The sequence below is a fragment of the Oryx dammah genome, unplaced genomic scaffold (assembly GCF_014754425.2).
Source record: "Oryx dammah isolate SB20612 unplaced genomic scaffold, SCBI_Odam_1.1 HiC_scaffold_2, whole genome shotgun sequence".
NCBI classification, from domain to species: Eukaryota; Metazoa; Chordata; class Mammalia; order Artiodactyla; family Bovidae; genus Oryx; species Oryx dammah.
This window is the reverse complement of record NW_024070186.1, coordinates 174,166,181-174,193,044: the sequence shown is the minus strand read 5'-3', so window position 1 is coordinate 174,193,044 and position 26,864 is coordinate 174,166,181. Positions and strand designations below refer to the sequence as shown.

Below are 26,864 nucleotides of genomic sequence, written 5' to 3'. Positions count from 1 at the left end.
CGCAGAGTCCAACATGACTAAGCGACTGATTGAACTGATGACTTAAAGTCTCCTTTGTTTTTCAAAATTATTTTTAAACCTATATGTATGCTCACTATGGTCTGTTAGGGATAGCTTTCCAACTTCACTTTTTTTTTTATAACTACTACTCTTCATTTCAGGGAAAGAAGGGGAGTTGTGTGTGGTTGTTCATGGGACAGTGACACCTAACAAAAAAAAATCTTCATCTCCAAAATGGATCCTTGTTTTCAGCTCAATATGAATAATAAAGAGTTCCCAGCCATACTCATTATTCCCAACATATGAAATAAACAAGAATAAAGGGTAGCCATAGGAAAAGGGAGGGGCTCTTCTCACACTGCCTTGCAGATTACCAAACACAGTATCTCCTCAATAAGAGGTAAAAACAAGGACCATTGGACTATCCTCACATTAGACAGTCGGGCAGCATCAAGAGTTGGAGGCTTAACGCTGCAAAATTAGCAGCTTGATGTGAGCCTCAACCTTAGCATTCTCTCCCACTGGCTCAGCTCCAGCTGAAGACATTTCCAGCTCCAGTGAACTTCTTCCCTCTGAGAAGTCCAATTCATGTAAAATTAGATGCTGGGCTAAGCACTGTTACAGGTTACATATTAAACAGCGGGAAATATTTTTCACAGGTCTTGTAAAAAATCATCATATTAAAGTATTAATGTCTTGGTCACATACTTTTCAAAAGTCCTTTCTTTGGTAAATTAAAAAAAAAAATCACACTAAATTTCTTTTACAATGAAAAATTTATTTTGCCTTTTGCCTAGAAGCAAAACTAGTGAAAATTAAAGTATAAAAATAAATATAATTTACATTAATGGACATTCCACTCAAAGTAAAAATAATAAAAATAATATATATAAATAAAAAGCACATTAAAAGCACAAAACAATGTTTGGCACTTTTATGAGAAAAAGCTGTGAACATTAAAAAATTCGTAAAACATGCAAGCTTTACCCTTAAAAAAAAAAAACTCAAGTTCTGCATCCTTAATCCAAAGCTAGTTTTAACTTTCTCTGAAACACACTATTTGTTATAGCCAATTTGTATTACTATACACAAAACATTTAGCATCTATCTTTCATACTGGAAAGACCCACAATGGTAATAAGTAATCTGTATCCTGAGTTTTCAGAATGATAAAGCACAATTTATCATATTAAGAAGATCATTTTGATATACTTTGCCCAAAAATATAAACTGGTAATTCAGACATTTTTGACTGTGCTCTATTTCTAATTTTCTGATTCACTCCTTAAATAAATGATACATCTCAAAAATCTAGTTTACACCCAGCGTAGATTACAATTTTCTGTCTACAGTTGGATGGAAAAGTTAAATTTTAAAAAGAGTGGAAAATCGAAGAAAACCATACTTATCTCAACATCCTTAAGAGAATATTAAGAATACATACAGTCTGCATTTTCAAAATACCAGTATCTTTTTAATATTCAAGTTAGAAAGATTAAATGCACACATAAATGTTCCCAATTTTATGTGAGAAGCACAAAGCCCTTTTGGAAATGGCTTGATAAATTAACGATGACATTCTTTTTTATAAAGTCATGTTCCCTTGGTAACCTTTTTTGGCTTATATTTTAAATGAATATGTTAGTGATGAAAAACCTTAAATATAAGTGTCTCATGTAATGCAGCCTTTCAACTAGAGTATTATCATCCCACTTGAAAATCTGAATTTATCATATCAGATAGCCCTTTATCCTCTCCTAAATCAAGCATGCTAAAAAAAAGCAGAGTATGAAGAAATAAACAGACTAAATAGAAAATGTAACTGCATGCAACATGTTATTCTATTTTACAGAAATAGATTTAATAATGCATTCATTCCTAAGCACTACTACATTCAAGATTGTGCTATCTTCCCCAAATTTGTTACCCTCGACACATTTCATAGTTTAGTAGAAATGTTTCTGATATTACTGGGGTAATATACATTAAGCCTAACATTTCTGTAAGACAACTAGTTTTTGAGAAGAATGTGCACTTGTGACCAAAACGATGACACTCAGCTACTTCTGTGGTATATTTTAGGTAGGCCACAATAGGCAGGCAAGTGTTTTATCCTATGAGATTACATCAAAAATCCAAGAATATGAGAGATTAATCAGAGTTTTTGCAGTAATAAAACAAAAGAAAAACATTCTTCTGCAATAATTTCCTCTCAAACAGAATAGTATCTAATTTATCAAATAGTGTGCTAAGATGAATGAACTTTATATTTCAGAACTTATTTATAATTTATCACACCTTTTCAATATTTTATAGAAATAAACCCAAATGTCCTTTAAGTTTACAAAAAGGTTCTCAACAGACACCTGAGTAATAAAACAAACTTTACAGGTTAAGGACAAAAATGAGTCAGTTACTAAGCACTAATTTGTCTTCACCCAAAAGTGAAGAGCAGACTCATTGGAAAAGACCCTGATGCGGGAAAAGACTGAGGGCAGGAGGAGGAGACAGAGGGTAAGATGGTTGGATGGCATCACTGACTCAATGGATATGAATCTGAGCAAACTCCAGGAGACAGTGAAGGACAGGGAAGCCTGGGGGGTATATTCCAGAGGGTGTCAAAGAGCCAGACACAACTTCGTGCCTGAACAACAAAAAACTGAAACTAAGGAAAATTTGAAGGGGGGGGGGAGTGTGGTTAGAAAGAGACCAAAATATCCAGATGATTTCTCAGCCCTTTGACACCACTTTGCCTGTGTAAACAGAGTCCAGAGTTAAATAAAAAGTCATAAGCAGGGAAAATAATATGGATCCTAACCTTTCCCCCCCGTTTTATCCTAATGAATGTTGTCTTCTTAAATTGTCGCAACATTTGGCTGCTTTCTTTGGATTTTTCCTGCATATACTCCTAGAAACAGAGCAAAACTAATATTATTTCTCAGTGTCGGCTTTTCTATAATGATACCATTTAATGACTGCTCACTATGTACTAGGCACTGAACTGTACACTATGTACCAGCAAAACACATTAACATATTTAATCCTTATGTAAAATAATCATGAGGTCAAAATTGTTATATTATTTTAAGGGTAACAGTCACTAGTATAAGTAACAGAGTAAGAAGTAGAAACTCTGAGAGCCCAGTTCCGCTTGATTCATTATTTTCCATAACCATTTTGCATTACTGTCTCCTACTCTAGTCAGTAGTTTCTGAATTTCACCATAAACTCTAAAGCACAAGACATAATATGTTTTAAAATATGTGAGATCAGAGATTGCAATTTAGTTTGTAAAAACTACAAACAACTTTAACTGCTTTGCAGCAAACTTTGCAGTTCAAACACCTCAGAACTTTACTTCAAGCTGAGATTGATAGTCTATTATAACAAAACTGAACTTTCTATAAAATGCTTAATAAAAGGTATGTTCTTTTGTTAGAACATGTAATATAGGTAAAATCAATCCATAATTTCAAATTTGTTTGAAACATAATCCAGGCCATTAAAAATTTAAGGAAGACAGAATAATCTTTTCAAAAGCAACTATGGATCCCTGTGTTGAGATTCACAGTCAGAATTTTAGTCAGTCATAACCGAAATTTTTGGTTTATGTAAAAGGATAAAATTCTTTATAGTCTTTTTCAATTGTCTAAATATGCACTCATGTATAAATCAATCTTTACGAAAAAATAGGAAAGAATTTTTGTACTTGTTAGATACGTATTAATTATATATGTTTGAATGAACATGTATAATTAAGGGTTAAGTATATTTTTATTAATAATTATGTTGCAATGCATTTAAACCACAATAGTTCTAAGTACTGAACTTCACTGTAGACATTAATTGCAATGACTTTCTATTCATCCCTTATACTGTTGCGTATTACTGAAAAGAAAACAGTAGTTGCTATTTTTCTTATAGGTTCACAAGTGACAAATAGTGGAGATGAAATGCATGAGAAAAGAATATGGAAAGTAGTCACTGTGGGAATAGATAATATTAAGCAAAACAAAACTTATTCTTCAATAACTTGCCAACTAGCCAGGATTTATCAAATTATATAATGCTAACATGATAAAAAACTAAAAATGTCTTAAAATTTCACATAACTTCACAAGCAACAGATCTGGTGTTTGGTCCAAATGGTTATCTTTCAAACAAGCTGATCCAACCTCTGGAATAAGCAGGATTTTCAACTCTCTAATCCCTTTAAAACAGCTCCATTGACTGTCACTCACAGTGAATTCCAAAAGATGACCTTTTAAATCATCCACATATTCAACATTATGAATTAAACTTACTATGTATACATGCAAAAGGTGAGCAATCAATTCAAAGGTGTGATCAATATCTTGTTCCTTCTTTGAACTTATGTGAATAACATGAAAAAATTTGTTGCTTGTTCCCTCCTAATTTGGAGGAAATCACTTAGTAATAAAAGCTCTAAAATAAGAGGAAGATTAGAACTGTTAAAGATTTAATTTTCATTGCCTGGTGATTAGATTTCTTTTAAAAGTTTAGAAAGCAGTCTAGTTAAAGCAAAACAGTTTGAAAGTATTTTTAGTGGATCACATAATTTTTGGTGAGCTTATCATAGTGTCTTAACACAGGTACCTAAAAACATTAAAACATTAGCTTAAAGGTCTTGCGTTAGCTCAACAATGAATTTGTCTTTCTGCCACCATAAATAGGATTTCAAAATAAATTTTTTGGTTTAATCCTTAAATAATTCTCAAATAATGAATATAAGGACATTTAGCTCAAGCTTCTTATTGAGCAAAAGATTAAGCCCTTACCCCCTCGCACTTGGCATATTCACATGTGACCCTGTAGTCAGAGGGAAAAATTCCTTCCCTTATGAGCAGATACAAATATTCCTGGGGGATGCACTGCCCCAAAACTGAATAGAGATGCCCAGATTTAGATCATTATATATTTTACTCATTTATAAAAACTCTTCTGAATTAAGTGTGTATAATTCTGCAAATTTTTCAAATTAAAAAATACATAGTATCTTCACAGAATTTACACTGAACCACAATTTTACTAAGATCTCCTGACTGCCATAAGATACTAATTCAAATGATCACCAGTAGGAATGACCGTGAATATGCCAAAATTATGGTGGCAAGGAAAGACACCGTATCCCCCTGGTATGGCCTGTGTTATGGGGCAGCTTGTGCACGTCTTTCTATCGAACAGGTTTCAGGAATTTGTTACACACCTGAAACAGGCGCTCTGTTAGGCACTCTGCTCTGTGAAGACTTCTGTCTATTTTGCACAACCCCCTTCACTGATGTCTTAGGGGTTCTAATTGAATATAAAAAAATTAATAAGTCACTTGCATTACGTTCTAAATTTTCAACATTCAAAAAAGCAACCATACTGCATCAACTGTTCAAAGCACAAATAACCTGGAAGAGAATTTAAGTCTCATGCATGCGCACAGAAAGGAAACTATACTTCTGCTTCAGCAGGAGACTATAACCACTAAACTATAGCTTATGCTTTGTTGGAGAATCACTTTGGTGATGCTGAACGTACTATATGGATGTTTACAATATTTAATGAGCAAAATGGTATGAAATGAAAAGTAAAAACACACCAACAAAAGATGATAATTAAAATATAATACACAACAGTACACCAAAGGGTTATCTTTGAACAAAACATTAAAGCTCTTCCTAATGCTATAAAAAGATCACATTTTAAAATAATTATCTTTTACATAAAAAACATTACGTTATTTTTCCCTCTCCAAGCTAATCTTGATTTGAGTATTTTTAAATACCCATGTGTGTTGAATTCTTACCCTTGTCTACTCAGTAGCCTATGAACAGGTGCATTCTGTCCTTGATTTGGCTGAAGGACTCTGTTGACAAAGTAAATAAAAATTAATCAACAGGATAAATTCAGTTTTTCCCCTATTGTCTTTCAATAGGTGAAACAGACAGCGAGGAGGAAGTCAACTATGCAATGATCCGGCCTATACGTTACCACAAAGGAAAACCAAGTGATTAAAGCACACTAATATGGTGCTTAAATGCTCACCAAGAGGCCACACCTTGGTTTTTTATCAGGAGATATCTAACATAAGTATTAACCCTGTGCTTTTAGATAATTTATTTGTGTACTTTACAAACGCCAGTTTTTCCTTTCAAACATCTGAGAAATAAAACACTCTTGTAAGAGCACAGAACAGGTCACAATTAAGTTTAACCTTCTAAGGTTTTAAAGTAAATATCCAAGACCCCTGAGACTGCAAACTGAACTCAAAGACATATGGGGCTCAAATTTCTATGTCCTACAGAAAGCTCCAGGAACATCTGGTAGGATACATGACCTTGTGCATGACCAGGTATTACTGTGGATTCTGACCCTCTCGGCCTCCAACTCAACAGGGAGAGATTTACTGATATAAAGGAGAACAAAGCTAATAAAATTTATAAAATTTTCTTCTCCTTAAAAGTTAAAAAATAGTCTCTCAGTGAGACTGTGATTTTTCTCACCTTGTTTCAGAAGGATTTTGCTTAACCAGAAATTTCTTACTTGGCATTCCCATTTCTGCAGCCCTAACACAATATAAAAATAAGGACATACAAATAATGTTTTTAGAAAGGGAGAAAATACATGATTACAAATGTGATACAGGATGACAGAAACAAATCATTTCAAAGTTGGTACACTACTGGAAGACCTGTAATAAGCATACTAAAGACAAATTTCAAGAAAGAAGAGTTTTAATAGGATAGTTTCAGAATATTCTTTGCATTTTTTCCCACTATGAAGTCTTTAGAATATTTGAAAAAGAATATATTTAAAAGATAAAGTTAACATTGAACATAAGGATTAAGTATTTTTAAGATTATTTGATTAGCTATCAATTACACAAGCTGACGCTGACATACTTTATTAATAAATTTATCTATAGATAAAACTAGATTTTACCACCTGATTTTAATAAAACTCTTTATATAAGGGAATGTGTATCACCCTAGTTGAAGAGGAGTTAACTGTTCTTTATTTCTAATTTGAAAATACAAACCAACAGATGCTTAAAATCAATTGGCTTGATAATAATTAAATTAGAATGTGACAAGTCATGAAAAACTTACTTCATGTACTTCTTCCTATCAAGAGACTTCTGTGTTGCAGCTGAAAGAGCCACTCGTGGACTTTTCATTTTATCCTTTAAGACAAAAGTAACATGAAGCTCTAGTGGTATCAGTAATACCATTGTATTATAGTATAGGATGATCTCAAATTGTATGGAAAGACTTCTCTTACTAACATTTTGAACTTTAACCTAGTCCTTACAATTGAAACAGTCTGATTTTTCAAAATTAATTAAAATTATTTTTCCCAATAATATAAATTTGGCTTGTTTTTCTTTTGCCAACCACACTAAGATCACTGATTCAAACCACAGATCTCCAACACTCTGATATACAGCTGACCCTTGAACAACAAGGGTCATATAAACTGCCCAGGTGACATATGTCCAGATTTTTTTCAACAAATGTATTGGAAATTTTTTTGAGATTTGTGACAATTTTTAAAAACTCAGATGAACCGTATAACCTAGAAATAGACAAAAAAAATTAAGTATGTCATGAATGCATAAAATATATATTTCTACTGGCCTATCCTTTATAAGCATAAGGTGTGACTATTTCACATAAAGTTAATGTTTATTTTCTGTTTAATAACTTTGCTTTCCAAGTTACATTACCATATAATACGCCAGCCTCTCTCTTTATCCCTCCCTCCTACTCTCTTCTCTTTCAACTGCAGCCTATCATAACAGGTAAATGGTGTAAAAAAAAAAAAAAAGGCTAACAGTTTCCAATACTGTATTATGAACATAATTGTAACACTCTAAGTCATGATTATAATGATTTATTCTTAAGTGTGGGCTTCCCAGGTGGTGCTGGTGGTAAAGAACCTGCCTGCCATTGCAGGAGACATAGAGACTCTGGTTTGATCCCTGGGTTGAGAAGATCCCCTGGAAGACAGCAAAGGCAACCTGCTCTAGTATTCTTGCCTGGAGAAACCCACGCACAGAGGAGCCTGGTGGATTACAGTCCACGGGGTCGCAAAGAGTCGGACACAACTGAAGCAACTTAGCACAGCCAGCAGCACATTATTTAGTGTACAGGCTAGTCTACGATGAAGTAATCATATTGATTATACTAGGCTCCCATACATCAAACATATTGCTGTCTCTTCATTATCAATGCATGAATCATTATACCTGTAAATCAACATGAATTTCTTCATGTAATCTTTTCATTTTTTATGTCTCATGTTAGTAATACATACAGCATCTTCAGTGTTTTGTATCATAAAAGACAATACTGCTATAGGTACTGCAAGACAGGATTCATCTTGTAAACAACATAAATTTATGGTATTGATACATACAGTACAGTACTATAAATATATGTTCTCTTTATTATTTTCTTTAGCTTATTTTATTGTAAGGATATAGTATATAAGACATATACAAAATATGTGTTGATTGTTCATGCTATTGGTGAGGCTTTTGGTCAACAGTAGGCCATTATTAGTAGTTAAGTTGTCGGGAAGTTAAAAGTTATACTCAGATTTTTGACAGTGGGCCACCCCTAATCCCTCACATTGTTCAAGGAGCAACTGTATTTCAAATTAATTTGGAGCTTTTTTCTAATTCTCATTTATAAAAGAGGAACAATGCACATGATAGTTTCAAGGGTATTTAATCAAGAACAGTCAATAGTTTTTTAATGAGTCATCCAAGCAGCATTCAACGCTTAATTCAAAAACCTAATCACAAAACAGTATGTAATCCTTTTACCAGTTTCTTTTCAATTTGTCTACAGATTTAAATATTTTTGGTAATCCTGAGAACTATGTTTTAAGAATTGTAGGAAGGGTGCTAAAAATCAATAAAGAATGATATTTAGTATCAATTACTCCAAACCCAGAAGAACCTCATTGTGAAGTAATTATAGATAGATAAATAAATCTACCCCTAGTTCCTATTAATATTTGGTCTTTGAACCCAGTTCCTGACACAAAGCTCCTAAAACTCTTGTAATCAAATATCCTGAGTTACAGGGTCCTCTTTTTTCTTAATGTTTGATCTTAGACTTTGATTCTTGACACAGAGCTCCTAAATCTTTTGGAATTTCCTGGGTGACAGAAGCATCCTCTTTTTTTTTTTTTTTCTCAAACCTGGGCTCTGACAGTAAAAGCACCAAGCCCTAACCACTGGATTGCCAGGGAATTTCCCAAAGCACCTGTTGTTCCAATAAGACAAACCTAGGGGTCTCTGGATAAGGGCTAGTCACCAGAAAGACCAAGCATAATTACAGCCTTAGAACTTTCAGTCTCACCCCCCTATCATCTGGGGCAGGACTGAGGCTAGAAATTGAGTCAATAATCAATCATGCAACCATGCCTACATGATGAACCCTCCATAAAAGCCCAAAATACACATCCCTATGCTGAGAAAGTGGCACACAGCCTCCACAGGACGGAAGCTCCTGCTCTCAAGACCCTTCCACCCCGCACCCTGTGCATCTCTACTTCTGGCTCTTCTTCTCTATCGGTTACTGTATCCTTTATTATATAATAAACCATTAAATGTAAGCAAAGGTTTCCCTGTGTTCTGCAAGCCATTTTAGAAAAATTTTCAAACCGGAGTAGAGAAGGTGTTCATAGGAACACCAATTTATAGCCAACTGGTCAGAAATATAACATGAAACCTGAGATTGGCATCTCAAGTGGGGCATTTTATATAAATGCCTCCCTATCTTGTAGCATCCGACACTGACTCCAGGTAGATGGTATCAGAACTGAACTGAATCGTAGACACCCAGCTGGTGTCAGAGATCTGGTGTGGGAGGAAAACCCACATATTTGCTATGAGAAGTATTTTGTGAGTGTAAAAGAAATAAATGTGTTTTTCATCATTCACTAATTTAAAAATCATGTAACGTACCATTTGCCTGAGCATTTTCTCTTTACGAACTTCTCGATCATGATGTAGAATAGACATTCTTTCAGCTGCATCCATTACAAAGAATATGTCATGAATGCCATACAGGGCAGCTCGCAACTAAGTTCAAAAGAAGAAAATATTATACCCATTTAAAAAGATGAGGTTAGAGGCCAATAATATTATGTACTCTTAAAGAAAAAGGTTAAAGTTTTAATTGAAACCTACTTTCGGTGGTTCAATCAAGGGAGAGAAATAAAACATTTCCATTTCCTAAGAGCCTTGAGGACACATGCATTACCTGAGCTAACACTCTTTCCTGAAGAGAAGCATCTTGTGCTGAAACAACTCCTCTCTTTAAAGGTGCTTCTGACTGAAAACTTCTTATAAATTCCATAGTATCCTGAAAAAATAAATGCTCCTTCATTTTTCTGGAAGATTTCATGATCATTGGAGTTTCCTCATGTTCTTTTTTTCAGTCAAAACAAATATAAGTATACAAATAAAACTATTACATCAGAAGTCAAACAGCACTCAATTTAAAGTGAGACAAAAAAAATGCACAACCTACTTCATTTACCTATTTTTAAAAATTGTCTCAATGAGATGAATCAATTTTTAAAATTTAAGCCTTTAAAGGGACTGAAAGTATTTGATCTGCCTAAGTACTGAACTCAATTGTCAACTGTGTCAGAACACTGATAGAAACTGAGATGGATATGCAATACAATTTACACAATCCTCTTACTTTTACAGTTTGTCGAAGTTGTTTCAGCTTATCTGTCTGCAAAAGCCTACGAGTAAGGAATCCTTTTGCCACTGCAGTTACTTTGTTAAATTTTGCTTGTACTTCTGGACTGAAAACCTAGAAGAAATAGTATAGACACAACAATTTAATAACCTGAACATTATACTCAAGATTTCCTAGCTATTACAATAATAGTTTGTACATATGAAATTCTTCTATATGTGTTTGCTGTGTTGTTTAGTATCTAATAAAAGCTAAGCTTCTGATGTATCACAAAATATTTATGCTTCACTTGTAGAACCTAAGATAATGTAGCTCTTTAAAAAAGACAGATTAGGGACTTCCCTGGCAGTCCAGTGGTTAGTCTTCTGTGCCTCCACTGCAGGGGGCCTGGTTTCAATCCCCGGTCAGGGAAACAAGATCCCACATGCCATATGGTACAGCCAAAAACAAAATAAAATTAAAAAGACAGAAAGACAGACATGCATGCGTGTATCATTAAGTTTGCCCACCTGAGACCACTTAGTTTTGGCCCTTCCAAAAGGCCTTGTTACTGAGAGTTTGGTCAAGCCACTAGTTGATGATCCCCAGAGGTAGAATGGTACTTCATTTGCAGAACCAAAGCTATGTTGTAGGGCAGAACTTGTAAAACCTTGAGAAACATACACATAGTATTGTATTTGATGTCAAAACAATTAGAATACACAGAACATCCAAATAAACATGACACTCGTTAAGAATACCAACTCCTCTGAAACTGATCCACATGCAGACTTAAAATATTTATGGACTTTAAGCTTATACACCAGATGGATCTTTTCAACACCAACAGCATTTCAGGATAATTGAAGATAAGCTCTTATTGGGGCTGGGGAATGAGATGTAATTCAACATCACCCAGGAGATAGCAAACTGAGTTTTCCCTTGCAGTATATCACCTGCTGCATGAGTGAACAAAGACTGGGCTCTGAGTCAAATTTCCTGATATTTCCCTTGCTAAGGTGGCTTTTCTTCATGAACACCTGCTCAATGGTCTTTGCTGCTATCATGTCATTTTTCATTGGTTAGTAAGCAGCTGGCAAATAGCAGCGGGTTGGGCATGCAATGACTAACACAAAGGAGGTACAATTTTAAAGTGTGCCAAACAAAATATCTTAGTATAGGATAATTTTTTTAATGTTAAATGATTTTTTAATATTTACCAGAACTATCTGAATTCGAAGTATGGAGTGAGTCCACTTGAGACAGCATTGTGTCTAGTAAACCAGAGTCACTTATCTTTCTCCAATCTAAGTCCACAGCATTGCTAATGTCCAGTTCAGAGGCTTCTGCAGTAATTACCGTCTTTTCTTTTAACATTTTCTCCTGTTCTTCTATGTCCTGCAGATTAAGTTTATTACAATGTGGTAGGCTCTTTTGTTTAATTACATCTCCAAATAGTATTATTTTAGGCTCAGCAAAAGTATGTATGATTATCAGCAAATTATTACTTCAGGTTTTCCTCCCTCAAATAAAACTGACAATTTAACTGATTCTAAAATGTGATAATCTTAAAACAAGTGTCCTTCCTCTTCTAATATACTCTTACAGAAGGCATATTTCAGCATCTACTTATAAAATACCTTTTAAAATATTAAAAATTTTGAATCAAGATTCAATTAAGTATCCTTTTGATAAATTATACATTTACTTTTAGATAAGCATCTAAATATTGTAACTCACACTTGGGCAATAAAAATACCATCCATGTAACAAAATCAATGACCCCCTTAGAGTAAGATACACATAAGTAACAATTAGAAATATCCTCTACATGACCAAAATTCCACTCACCAGCGCTGTATCTCTACATTTTAATTCCTCACCTTTTGCAGTCTTTCCTGTTCCCTTTCCTGCTCAGCTATGAGTAGTGATAACTGCTGGGCATGCTGTTGTTCTAGTCTCTTCCGCATTTCTTCAAAAGCTAACATCTTGCTTTTTAGTATCTCCTCGCCTTCTGAAAAAAAAGTGTCCCCTCAAATTTAGAAAATTTAGTAATATCTGATGATTTATACAATCAATTTAAATTACGCTTCTAACCAGAGAATATTCCTGGATCCAACATAGTACAATCAAGATACAGCCAAATCGCCATTCTGAACCACATTGTCTTTTGCTCTCCTTTCATTTCAGGCTACAAAAGTTCTGTATCTTATCACCCTCACCCAATTCTTCAACAGATCCCTTCAAGATCTGAACTGATGGAGACAAGACTGTATGTTCCATCCAGACTCTCCTTATTCCAATGAACTTCAAGATGTGGTTCTCGTGTGCATCTCACCTCCATTTATTCTCTTCACTCTTGTCCTTTTCCAGGGTGTCTAGTATTATAGCTTAGCCTGTGCTTTATTTTTCTTTTAAATATATGCTTTGATAGTGTAAAGCTACTCAGTATAAAGTTCCAAAAAAGATTAAATACTAAAGTTCCAGGTATTTTAATTATTAAAAAATGTATTAAATGCAACTTACTGAACAGAAATTGGTAAGATACTTTGAAATGTTGAAATACCAAGTATTACACATGTAGCACAGATATTCAGGGATCCACTGTAATTCCCCTAAATTCAAAGAATCCTTCTTTTCAAATACACAATGATTTTCATTGAAAATAATTATATTTGTCGTACCTCCTATAGTATTCCAATAATTTGTTCCTAAATCCATTTTATTCAGCGACAACAATTTGCATTTGTACATGGGCAATTTTTTATAGGTTGGGGGGGGCGCCTGGAAAAGCTACAGGATAGTAACTCTCAGCAAGAAAGGAAAAAGGCTCTCCAGTTAACCACTCAGCCAATAGCAGGAGTCCATTCAGCTCTACCTTAAAAACTTATAAATGAGTGCCTGTCCAGGGGCTCCCTCTTTGGGAGGTGTGCCCAAGGTAGGCGGCCAAGCTATGGGCAGCTCTCAGCACACTGTGCTGCCTCCCATGCCCACCATGACAGCAACCCAGCTGCCTCCGTGACCGGCCTGATCTCCCACACATGGCCTTCCTCTTCTGCCAGAATCGCCACTTAGTTAGTCCCTGTACTTTTGGTATCCACCAAGACAGCCTTAGCCTGCCGTGTCATCTATTTAGAGAAGCCAAGCCAGCTCCTCAGGTATCAACTGTTTTCTTTATTAGAGTTCTGATAAAGCACCCATGCATTAAACAATCTGCCCCAACCCAACTCTATTTTTCCGATAAACTTTGTTATTTTTAGTGTGCAATTTTATAGAATATAGTTTTTTTCAGGAGGCTATATATCACATTAGAGTTAAAATGTCTGTGTCTAAAAACTTAATTTACTTGATTTATAAGTCTTTACTATCAGTAATGAATTATGAACCATAACAACAAAGTAAGGCGTAATAAGACTTGTTTTAACAAGTTGGTGTTAATATAACACTAGATGCAACAGAAATTTTGAAATAATTTTCACTACTAAATATACCATTCTTGAAACACTACTCACAGAACCTTATCAGTGCTATTTTCTCTAATAATTTGACATTAAAGTGTTTACTAAAGGGCCAACTTGTGGCTCAGATAGTAAACAATCTGCCTGCAAGGTGGGAGACCCAGGTTCAATCACTGGGTCAGGAAGATCCCCTGGAGAAGGAAATGATAATCCACTCCAGTATCCCTGCCTAGAGAATTCCATGAACAGAGGAGTCTGGTGGGATACAGTCCATATGGGGTCGCAAAGAGTCAGAGACGACTCAGCAACTACACTTTCACTTTTCAAAGGGCCAACTGCATAAGCATCTCATTACAAATCAAAGGGCAAACTGGTGAAAATATTGGAAGGAATACTGGTGAAAATAAAGGAAGACATAACAGCAATACAATGGATTAAAACTAGGAATGATGCTTCATGCAAGAACTTTTCCTTTCAGTCATTAACAATATTCTCTCTTAATACCAAATGGACTGTGAAAGATTCATAATTTAAATAAGAAAAAATCCTAAATCCTTTAAGAAAGCCTATCAAGTGGCAATACACTGTAGCTAATTATGCTCTCTGATAAATGAAAGTAACCTGAACAGGTGAAGACAATTATTATTGCTCTGCAAATTGTCAATTAAAAGTATTAAATAAAGATGCCATCTGTTTGGCAGATATTAAATACTTCAAAGCCTTCTTACCTTTGGAACTAGTTTCTAACATCTTATTCTTGATGTAGACAGATCCTTTAGAGTACCTTTTTTCTGGCAAATGTTGCCTTTCCTGTTCAGCTATTCCAGTTGTTACAACATAAGGATAGTTTTCTTTTTGCAAATTATCAATATCTAAATCAAGTCTCCGTTTAACTTTCTCAAAACTGTTTTCCAGAAATTGTTCTTTTCCACAGGACACTGTAGGGGTATCCATCTGCTGTCTGGTATTCTGGTTCTGCATCAGTAAAGGAGACGGGTTTTTTACATCATAAGACTTATTCAGTCCCATCTGTAAGTTGCAGGAGTTTTTCTCTAACACACTGGCTGACTTGACTCCACTCAGAGTACCGAAGTTTTGACTCAGAACACACTCTCTGGCGGCATACGGCTCATGCGGTCTTTCCCCTGCAGTACACGTACTGTCCATTCTGTGCGGTCCTCTCGCATCAGATATTAACTGACCTTCCATGAGAGCAAGTCCATGAATAACTTTATTTTCTAATTGATTACCTGAAGGTTGAGATACCTGATTTGATTTACCTAAAACCATTTCCTGTATGGCTTCTGTATTTTTGCTGACATAAACCTTACTTGAACAAACTGCTGCTAAATCAACTGGTAACTTTGGCACCGTTTCGGGTACATGTGTTTTTTCATCAGTTTCTTGAACAACTAACTCTACTGCTTGTTCTTTCCCTTTAGGACTTAATTCTGAAGCATTTATTGGGTTATTTATAAGTATATGACATGCTGATGATGGCCTAGAACGCCTTCGATGCATTTTAGGACTCAGGCTTGGCTCTGGGCTAGGTATTTTGGCATATGAACCAGTAAGACTTTTGATAACATTATTTTCAGTAACAAAAGTGGGAATGCCTTGGAAATTAGAATCAGTCTCTAAAACAGTGGAATGGCCAGTTCGTATAGATATGTCCACTTTAGAAAAGTTACCTAAAACAGATGTATTCATGCTGCTTGCTTGAGTGAAAGCACCTTGGAGAAGAACATTTGATTTATTAAGGCTTGGTTTGTCAGGAATAACTGAACCACAGTGTTTGCCTATCAACTGGGACTTCTCCTTTCCATTGTCAGTCACCTTAACAGCATCATTTTCTTTGTCTGAATGACTCTCATTAACACTGCTCTTTACACTACTTCTCAGACTGCGCCTAGACTGCTCCCTTTCTATATATTCCTTTGACTTTTTCATAAGGTTCTGAAGACTCATTATGTAGGGATCCGGAGTAACTTCCTCCAAAAGTGATGGATCTTGTTCTTCATTTGTTGGAAAGAGAACATCAGAAGTAAGTGTCTCTTGTGCAGCTGTTGAGGAAGTCTTTAAAGAAGCTTCATTTTCTGCCTGGCTAATATTCGAACTATCACATTGCTTCAGATAACTCAATTCTTCCGAGTCCCTAGCTAAGTCTACCACATTAGATTTAAATTGATCCTCATTATTCAGTGGCAAAATTCCAGTTATCTTTTCAAACTTTGCTAAAGTAGAGTGTTCAGTAGGGCTTGGCAAGATATTTGGAAGTGTAGCAGGAACATTCAAGTTTCTGACTTCTGAATTAGAGTAAACTGTTTCAGTCTCCCACTGATGAAAATCACTGGCATTAGGTGCTTTTCGAACCTGGAAAAGGAAATACAAAAATTAACACTTCATCACTACACAAACAGCCTTTGATTTCATTGTTTTCTAAAGCAAAACTGAAATTGAAGATTCAGAATTCTAATATTTAAAAACACAAACAAAAACTCAGATGACCTTTTCATGGTATTCTGTATCATATGGAGCACAAATTACTGTAAAAAGCATCTATTGGTCATGCTGGACTGTTTATTAAAAGATTAAAAGAAAAAAGTAACATCTAAATAATCTAATAAAATTATGAACATAGGTACATGTCTATACACACACATATATATCATATAACAATGTGCAATTTAATCTTGGAATAGAAGTATTTTCCATAACTTTCTTCTGGTTATATGTTATTAACATCACCAACTGCTTCTCCTATGAGAACTATCATCTAAGGATATGTATAAGATAAATACCAAGTCATTAAATTTCTCACTTAAATGATTCCTCTTTAAGAAAGATTAACTTGCCCAGGATATTGATTAAGGAACAGTAATCCAGTACCAAAACTCTTGCCTCCCACACGCTTGCTCCAAATTTTAACTAAAACCCTCTGTATGATGAGACAAATTTGTGGTAAATGATAGCTCAGCTATGTAGTTTAATACTTGAAAAATAAAAACTTTAACTTAAAACCCAATACATTAAAGCAAATTCCAATTTGATTAACCAATGACTACTTAAAACAACTGCCTGCTAATGAGTTTTTGAACAAGCAAAGTAAGTTAAAAGCTTAATTAAAAAAAAACTTAAAGAGAACAATTGTATACACAAGATTCAACAGAAAAAAAAAATTACATTTTGGATCTATTATTTCTAAATAAAAAGTCAACTAGGATGTTTTCTAAAGATTCAGTTTAGTTGCTCAGTTGTATCCAACTCTTTGTGACCCCACGGACTGCAGCACACTAGGCTTTCCTGTCCATCACCAACTCCCGGAGCATAATTCTAAAGATTATACAAGCATACATGAAACTGGCAAAAATCATCACCATATTATCTTATGAATACAGACGCCAGAATCCTGAATTTTAAAAGATTTTTAAGTTGTTTTGTGTTTTTTTTCTTAGACAACATGGCACTCCTATTTTAGCTTGTAAATCCCAAGACATGCAATTGTTTCCAGGTACTCTGCAATAAACAATACAATGAGATATACGTACAACTTCACAACTAAAATAAAATAAAAGGGATACATACTCAGGACACGTGTTCACAGGTTTAACTAAAATTATTTCCTCAAAATAGCTAAATGTTACACATCTGTGATATTCAGCACCCATCCTTTTTATACATCACTAAAATAAGCCTTTGATTATACAATTAAAATAACAACAAAAACAATCTACCACAAAATCAGATTTTACAGGTAAAACAGACCTTAAAAAGCTACTTGTGTAAGATAAAATTTCTCTAACTGCATAATTAATTCATTACTCTATACTGTACATGCAGAGAAAGTTTTTAAACTCAACGATAATCCCATTAGTACTATATGTGAATTATTCCCGCAAAGGACCAAGAATAATATGCTAATTTTATTCCAAAAATAGGAAATATGTAATAAATCAGAAACCCACCCTTGTTGTGCTACTCATTATAGTTTTTAAATTCAATATGAGAAGTAATTATACTTTATAAGATCGACTACCCACAGTGAAAGGAAGGTAGCAGTTAGTGGGAAATATCACCTAGCATGAATTACATGAACCACACACCTCTAAGATTACAAAAGAATTAAAAGATGTAACCAGCAAAACAATGTTACATATGGCAGAAATTATTTAACTTACTCGCTGTTTTTCTTTTTAGTATGATGATCCAGAACTTAAAACAAATTGTTTATACAAATCTAAAGAAACTGCCAAAGGTAAAGATGTGTGGTTTAAATAGTTTCAGTTTATATTAACGTGCATCAAGAAAATTGTTATGTAATCTAAATTGCATTTGTATATCTAAGATCAGAATTTTTACCAAAAAATATTGGAAGCAGTTATTTACTTTAGCAGAGAATGAGAATAAGGTCACTGAGTCAATAGACTGATTAGTTCAGAGGTAAACTACAATGGCCAATTCTATCATTTTTTCACTGAGAATTCAATGTTTTTAGAGTCATAAGACACAGACAATAAGCAACTATACTCAGTGTATGGGTTCACTGTCTAAATACCCTCTGATTCAAGTACTGAGCATCACTAACAAGCAAGTGAATTTTCTTTGGAGTAACTGACATGGAAAATCACAAATTACGAAGCTTCTCAAACACAACTGCATATTGGTAATTAACTACTAAAGCAAATATATTTCTGAAAAATTATAATCAAGGCCTACCTCATGATTTCTTAATTATAATTTAAAAGAGCTTATATTACACACCTGAACATTTTCAAGAATCTCCTGGACACGAGTCAGTAAAGCCTTCTTCCTATTAACCTGCCTTCTTGCTTCGACATCAAGTGCTTTCTGCTTTTCTTGTTGCATTTCCTTTCTTTTCTCAATATTAAGCTGAAAAACATCATAAATATGTAATAACTTCTCATAAATGTAAAAATATCATAAAATCAGGAAGTTCTGAACCAGAATGATTAAAGATGTGTGCAACAGGTAAAACTATCTATAGTGAAAGAAATCTGAACCATGGTTGGGGTTGATAACTGGGATGAAGGATGTGAGATCTTTCTGTGGTAATGAAAATGTTCTGTATTGGTGTGAATTCCAAATGGATGCCATATATCAGAACTCAAAAAAAAAAAAAAAAAAGCTATGTCTCTCCTTTTGAAAAGGGTTAAGCATCTTTTAGGTATTTCTAAGCCTTTCTTTTATTTTTCTGTGAACAACCTTACTGATTCACTATTTTAAAAAAAATTATTTAAAAAATCAAAGAACATTTACCAGTGGAGAAAGCACAGCCACTCCATGGAAGCGAATAAGTGAGATGCTTTCAGACTGGACAGGTAGAAAGCTCTCTGTGGATAATGATGCTTCTTGGATTCTGGAGAGACTTTTCTCACAAAACTTCTCATACTCCTCCATCTTCCCACAATCACACTACAGCAGGGGAAAAAAGCCATTTTTAATGTGCTGATCTTAAGTTTATTTGGCAAATCTGTAGAGCACTGAAATATTCCTAGAATTCACAATTTCTAGAACTGGGCTTCCCAGAGTTGTTTTCCTGATCAGGAGCTAATTCTTAGGCACAAAAAAGACCTCAAGACCCTGCCCAATTAAGCCTGGCTTTATATGCTTAACATTTCTGAAGATTTGTATATAGTCAATCTTTAAATGTGATTAATTTAGAAAGGCACAAAGAATTCAGCAATGAAACCTTCTGAAAAGAAACACTATACAACCTAACTAACTTCAGACTGTAAAACAATATTATCTTTTCTTCAGCAGGACTTATCTATACATCACAGGAAAAAGTATATAATACAAAGGTAGGAATCCTTCTTAGCAAAACAAAAAAGGAGGGTGGGGGCTAAATAAAGAAAGATATTTACTTTCAAAAATTCTTCTACAACAAAGTCCAGTCTATCACTTGCATATCTTTAAGAATATAATTTGATTCCATGATAACTGGCCAAATCAGAAGTGAAAAACAGAATCTATTGGCCCTCATATTAATTCTACTTTATAGTTGAAAAATGGAACCATCACCAAACTACTTACAACAATCAGTCCAGTCATTCACAATTTCTGGAAAACTGTGATGGTGGCTATGAAAATATAAGGTAACCAGGAAGGATCAGCTACCAATTCATTCATCCAGCATGTGTTAAATATTTGATTGCCTGTTTTCACAGTATTATGTCTGGCATTGTTTCCTTTAAATAAGCAAGGTAAAGGGAAAGAGAGCTATCACTGGACTCATAACCAACAAAGATATGATTGTGAAAACTGAAAAACTAATATGATAATATTCCTTTAAGTGTTCATTTTAAAACAATTAATTAACAACAAAAAAAGAGACAGGGAAGTGAAATTCAATTCATGACGTGGGATATGCAAAGATGAAATAAGATACAATATGACACTGCCCTAAGCCTCAAGGTACTTAAAAATTTAGTACTCTAATGTATCCAGGACAAACAATAGTACAAATGGAAATGAAGGAAAATCATATATGAAATTATGATTACATTATAAGAAAATAACATCTATTGCTACTTTTGACAAACTGGTAGTCCTTTTTTTTTTGGTAGTCTTATTAATAGCAAACCTTCCTACCATACCATTAATTCTAATTATTTCTATTTTCATTTATCCAAATTGAGAACTTAATTTCAAAGAAATGGTTCTCTAGCATATAAATGAGATTATCTTGCAAACTTAAATTCATTAAACGAGAAAATAAAATACAAAACAGCTTACTGCATGATAACCAAAGCAGGCCTCATTTAGTCTAGGCTTCAACCCACATTATATATTAAAAATTAGAATAGGCAGAAGCTAAGATATAAGAGAAAGTTAAATGATCCCCTCTCTACTAAAATACTTCAAAAGAATTTTTAGCACAACCCACACATCCAGCATTACAAGAAACAAAAATAGATTACTCATACAATTAATGTAATGTACTTCCAATGGATACACAAGCAAAGCATGGAAGGTCTGGGAAATTTAAGGAAATAAAACATCTTTATGGTAATAGCTTTATATTTCTTTCAACATCATACAAATATGCCTCATTGCCTCAGAAAGTTAAATTCACATCCCTTAAACAGTGTATGTTTGCCTTACACACTGCAGACATACAGCAATATATTATTACTGTATAACTTATGGCCTATGATAATGCTTTAAACATCCAAATACAAGTCTAATATCATGATTCTGAAAATAACCAAGTGACTCTATAGCATGAACCCTGTGTCATTCACTATCACACTATCCTGCTGTTTCCCAAGTTTCATAACACTTACCCTTATCTGAAATTATCTTATTTCCTTGGGTTTTGTCTGTCTTCCTCCACCAAAATGTAATCTCCGTAAGCACAGGTACCTTCTCAGTCTTGCTCACCACTGAATCCCCATTACACAGGACAAAGTCTGTACACAGGAGGCACTTCATAAAAATACTGGATAAACAGAATAGTTAGCTCGAATAATAAAGTAAATCAGAAAAAAGACAGTGGACTACACTGCAAAGAAGCTAGCAAAGAAGAATAGAATTTAGAGAATAGGACTTTCATTGATGACCCTATTCCCAGAGAAAATGGTACCTCTAAATTGCAAAGGCAACCATTTAAAAATCAAGAGCCGGAATCCTATATAATTAAGCAACAGGGAACTCAGTTTCTCATGCCACAATTACCTCTGTTACCAGGGTTTTATTTTAAGGGAGCATTGATTACATGGCCACTGCAACCACAAATCTACTGCCCCATACTTTACCACTAGGTATTAATGGTCCACTTGAATTAATAATTTGTTGGCTGCATCAAGTTCAGACATGGCCTGTCTTCTCCACTTAAACTAGGATCCTTCTCCAAATGAGCCTCTTTGCAAACCCCATAGACTCACAACTCTGCTACTTGCTCACCAGTGCTCCATCAGAAATGTCACTGAAGGGAATCTTAAAAGCACACAGAACATGTCCTGTTTACACATCCTAGCTGCTTGTTTACCCATCAGTCTTTTCAAAGGGGCAAAAAAAAGGGGAAGCTTTCTTTTTCAGGCACACACGACCTGTAAGTTCTTGGCAATTCACTTACCATCTCTATGCCTCGTTTCCTGTAAAATAGGTATAATCATAGTATCTGCTTTGATGAGATTCTGTGGATTCATTAATAAAACATGCAGAAACCAACGAATGGGAGCAACTTTCATTAGGAAGAGAATGATGACAACTATTTTTTCCCACTAGTTTATGAATTCCTAGAGGCCAGTGACAGTGCTTGGTTTCTGGTAAGATTCAAATTTAACTTAAAAACATGGAGGATGAAGAGGGAGGGGACATATGTATCCCTATGGCTGATTCATGTTGAGGTTTGACAGAAAACAAAATTCTGTAAGGCAATTATCCTTCAATTAAAAACTAAATTTAAAAAATTTCTTTAAAAAGCGTGGAAAGGGGGACCTCAGCTTCCTCATTTTGCTGCGTTCATACCCGTCCCCATTAAGTCAAACTCTAGGCGCCTGCCATTTGCTTAAATTGGAAACAGGGAACTGGGGTTATAACCAGGTAGAAGCAAAGGGTGAAAACCATCTAGTAGCATGAGGGCCAATAAAGATAATTTGCTTTTTTATCCTTCTCCTTATGCCCCCCAGAGAGTCACAAACGCAGGGTGAAGAATGCGCCTAGGCCCTTTAGCTGGTGATAACTGGCATTCAGAAATGGCCAGTGCACACCCTGGGACGCTCCCCTTACCAGGAAAAGAAAAAATGGCCCAACCAGTTTTATCAACAGGAGATGGTTCCCCAGTTTTGGTCCGATTTTATTTACTGGGGACCCTCTGCCGTCTCCCCAGCGCCCCAAGCCCACCTTCCCCAGCTCCTCTGATAAAGCTCCATCCCGAGGACCCAACAGGCGGTGCCAGCATCCGAACATCACCTCCGCGACCGATGCCGCCGGCCCCCGGGGCACCCGCCTCCACACAGCCTGAGTCTTTCCAGGGGCTCGAGGTCCGGAAGCCCCTGCGCTCGGGTTTCTTTCAGCTCCTCAGCGCGCCAATTCCGCCCTCCCTGCGGCCTCGCAGCCGAGACTCGCTGAGTCAAGCCCACTCTTAGGCACACACCTGTTCTCCCACGGACCCGGCAGGTTTCCTCCCCTAGCTCCTGGCCTTGGTAGGAAGCAAACTGCTCAATTGGTACTGACTGAAAACAGCTCTGTTCGCCGCCGCCTTCTCCTCCTCCTCCCCGCCATATTACGGTACTCTGGCGGCAACGCGGGCTCCTGGCAACCGCCGCCGCCACCGCCGCCGCCGCCGCCGCACCCACTCCTCCGGACTCCACCTCTTAGGGCCAGAACTTCCGGTGGCTGCTTCCGGGTCCGTTGGACCGGTTGGGCCTCCAGAAAACTACAATCCCCGAGTTGCTGTGCACGCCTGGGTACGCGTCCCGGCCCAGCGATGGAAGGCGTTGTTCTTACGGAAGGCGCGGTGCACGCCGGGAAGCGTAGTCCTCACTGACAGCTCTCAAATTTTCTTTCGTTAGGAGCTGAAGCCTCGAGAAATGTTCCTTGAAGCTGCTATTTTTCACTTATCTGTAAAGAGATAACTTCTTTCTGTACAATCGCTGGAATACATACAGTAGGCACCAAATTTTTTTTCTCTCTAAAAAAAAAAAAATGATTGAATCCTAGATGCCACAACTTTAAGCTTCAACACTTGCCTACTCTTGCAAATCACAGGGAAAATACCTCCAAGAAAGGAAGGCAGCAGGTTCGGAATGGCAGGAAAAGCTCAGAATGTTTTGCCAAAGTTCTCTGTCCAAACATATTGCCAGTTTTCTGTCAACTTAAAAAAAAAAATACCACGAGAGTTGTAGGTTAAGTTTTATTTGGGACAAAAATGAGGACTATTACTCAGGAGACAGCAATTCAGATAGTTCTGAGAAACTGCCCCCAGAGAGGCAGGAAGAGAGGTCAGTATTACATACGATTTTAGCGAAAAGGGATATATGAAGTCAAGCAAACATTTTGCCAGAGGCTTCCAGCTGGCCATGAGAAGCTGATGTCACCATTAATGATTTTAGTGCATTTCTAGATAGGAGGAGATGTAAGAATTAGGCTCATAAAATCTTCTGAAAATACCCAATTTTTCCCAGAGCACAAAGTACCTCATTCTTGATCTCCACCCTGAACTCCTTTCAGGATATGTTGCAGGTCAGTGGCTGCAGTGGCTAATAATTTAATCCCTACAGAGGCAAATGGCAACTGCCAATTTTTGTTGGCATTTTCAAAATATGATTTAACAGCTAGCCCCTTTCCTAAAGTGGCCTTACCGTCTGCCTCTCTTACCCTCTTTCCCATGCCAATTTTCTTGTGTATAAAATAAGAGATTTAAACGTGCCTATCACAGGAGTAGTTGTAAGGAATACTTGAGATAATTCTTGCAGTTCTTTGTACAGAAGCCCCATCATTAGACCTTAGTAGGAGAAGAAGTAAGGTTAGGAGGAGTAGCAGTAGAAATTTCATGGCATAATACTGGGCAGCATGATGTTAGTCCTGACTCTGCCATTATCAGCTCATTTCACTTCACTTCTCCTGGCCTCAGTTTCCTCATCTATCAAATGAGGGCATTATTGAAATCCCTTCCAGCTTTACAACCTGATTATACCTGCTTTACTGTTTTGTTGTTGTTCAGTCCTTGACTCATGCCCAACTCTTTGCAGCCCCATGAACTGCAGCACACCAGGATCCTCTGTCCTTCACCATGTCCCAGAGTTTGCTCAAATTCATGTTCATTGAACTGGTGATGCATATCTAAACATCTCATCTTCTCCTGCCCCTTCTCCTTTTGCCTAGCATCAGAGACTTTTCCAATGAGTCGGCTGTTCGCATCAGGTGGCCAAAAATTAGAGTTTCAGCTTCAGCATCAGTCCTTCCAATGAATATTCAGGGTTGATTTCCTTTTGGATTGACTGGTTTGATCTCCTTGTTGTCCCAGACACTCTCAAGAGTCTTTGCCAGCACCACAGTTTGAAAGCATCAACTCTTCAGCACTCAACCTTCTTTGTGAGAAGAAACTCTCACTTCTGTACACGACTATGAAAAAACCATAGCTTTGACTATTCAGACCTTTGTCGGCTAAGTGATGCCCCTGCTTTTTAATATACTGTCCAGGTTTGTCATAGTTTTCCTTCCAAGGAGCAAGAATCTTTTAATTTCATGGCTGCAGTCACCATGTGCAGTGATTTTGGAGCCCAAGAAAACAAAAATCTGCCACCATTTCTACCTTTTCTCCTTCTATTTAACTTCAAGTAATGGGACCAGATGCCGTGATCTTAGTTTCTTGAATGTTGAGTTTTAAGCCAACTTTTTAACCCTCCACTTTTACTCTCTTAAGAGGCTCTTTAGTTCTTCACTTTCTGCCATTAGAGTGGTATCATCTGCATATCTAATGTTGATATTTCTCCTGGTAATCTTGATTCCAGCTTATGATTCATTCAGCCTGGCATTTTGCATGATATACTTTATATATAAGTTATATAAGGGTGACAATATACAGACTTGATGTACTCCTTTCCTAATTTGGAACCAGCCTGTTGTCCTATGTCCAGTTTTAACTGTTGCTCTTTGTCCTGCATACAGGTTTCTCAAGGAACAGGTAAGATTTTCTGGTATTCCCACCTCTTTAAGAATTTTCCACAGCTTGTTGTGATCCACACAGTCAAAGACTTTAGCATAGTCAATGAAGCAGTACATGGTTTTCTGGAATTGCCTTGCTTTCTCTATGATCCAACAGATGTTGACAATTTGCTCTCTGGTTCCTCTGCCTTTTCTAAGTCCAGTTTGTATACCTGGAAGTTCTCAGTTCACATACTGCTGAAGCCTAGCTTGAAGGATTTTGAGCATAACCTTATGAGCATATGAAATGAGTGCAACTTTACAGTAGTTTGCTTTGTTATGTTCTCTTATTCCCTTTGAATCTGAAACATCTGTCTAAAGTCGACTGAGTTGTCTCCAGAGAAAATACACAACTGAAGCTGTTGTGAGAATAAATAATACATAAAGCACTTGCAGGAATGGAACCTGTAACATGGTTATGTGCTCTATAAACGTTAGCTGTACACTCTAACACTGTTATTTTCCCCCATAAGAATGTAAGCACCATGAGAGCAAGGACCCTGTCGGTCCTGTTCACTTGCTGTTGTCCTGAGCATCTGGATTGGTGTTTGCATGAAGTGAAGTGAAAGTCACTCAGTCGTGTCTGGCTCTTTGCGACCCATGGACTATGCAGTCCATGGAATTCCATGGAATTCTCCAAGGCCAGAGTGGGTGGCCTTTCCCTTCTCCAGGGGCTCTTCCCAACTCAGGGATGGAACCCACGTCTCCCGCATTGCAGGCGGATTCTTTACCAGCTGAGTTACAAGGGAAGTCCCGGTGTTTGCATAACTTTATAAACAGTCTAAGCGTCATGCCCCTTCAAAGGAACCCTGGGCAGGTCCCTTGATGGCAAAATGGAGACATTAAGATCTTTTCTAGTCTTACGACCTTAAGACTGATCTTATATCCCTCCCCTTCTTTCCAGTGTTTGAAAGCCTTGATAATAAAAGTCCGGACTGCAGATGAACTCCAAGGCACTTTGGAACGCCAGCCGGGAGCCTGAGCCCGCCTCCGTTGCCTTGGCAGCGGCTCCGCCCCG

The 26,864-nt window shown here is 36.3% G+C and overlaps 1 protein-coding gene across 5 annotated transcripts; it reads right to left on the bottom strand.

Moving 5' to 3' along the window:
- Positions 1 to 757: 757 nt before the first annotated feature.
- Positions 758 to 23,509, bottom strand: CCP110 (centriolar coiled-coil protein 110). Of its 5 annotated transcripts, none has more exons than XM_040257129.1 (16): positions 23,295 to 23,509; positions 21,481 to 21,622; positions 19,451 to 19,606; positions 18,935 to 19,063; positions 14,902 to 16,546; positions 12,599 to 12,726; positions 11,936 to 12,113; positions 11,246 to 11,385; positions 10,734 to 10,850; positions 10,287 to 10,388; positions 9,989 to 10,105; positions 7,119 to 7,192; positions 6,513 to 6,575; positions 5,816 to 5,875; positions 5,228 to 5,313; positions 758 to 2,908 (listed from the first exon to the last, which is right to left on the bottom strand). In XM_040257129.1, the coding sequence occupies exons 3-16, from the start codon at positions 19,589 to 19,591 to the stop codon at positions 2,856 to 2,858; spliced, it is 3,033 nt and encodes a 1,010-aa protein (XP_040113063.1). In that variant the 5' UTR covers positions 19,592 to 19,606; positions 21,481 to 21,622; positions 23,295 to 23,509; the 3' UTR covers positions 758 to 2,855. The 5 variants fall into 5 exon arrangements, with proteins under 5 accessions (XP_040113063.1, XP_040113046.1, XP_040113067.1 ...); XM_040257112.1 differs by having other exon boundaries at positions 12,599 to 12,729; positions 23,295 to 23,507; XM_040257117.1 differs by having other exon boundaries at positions 1,840 to 2,908; positions 12,599 to 12,729; positions 21,481 to 21,606; positions 23,295 to 23,488.
- Positions 23,510 to 26,864: the final 3,355 nt, after the last annotated feature.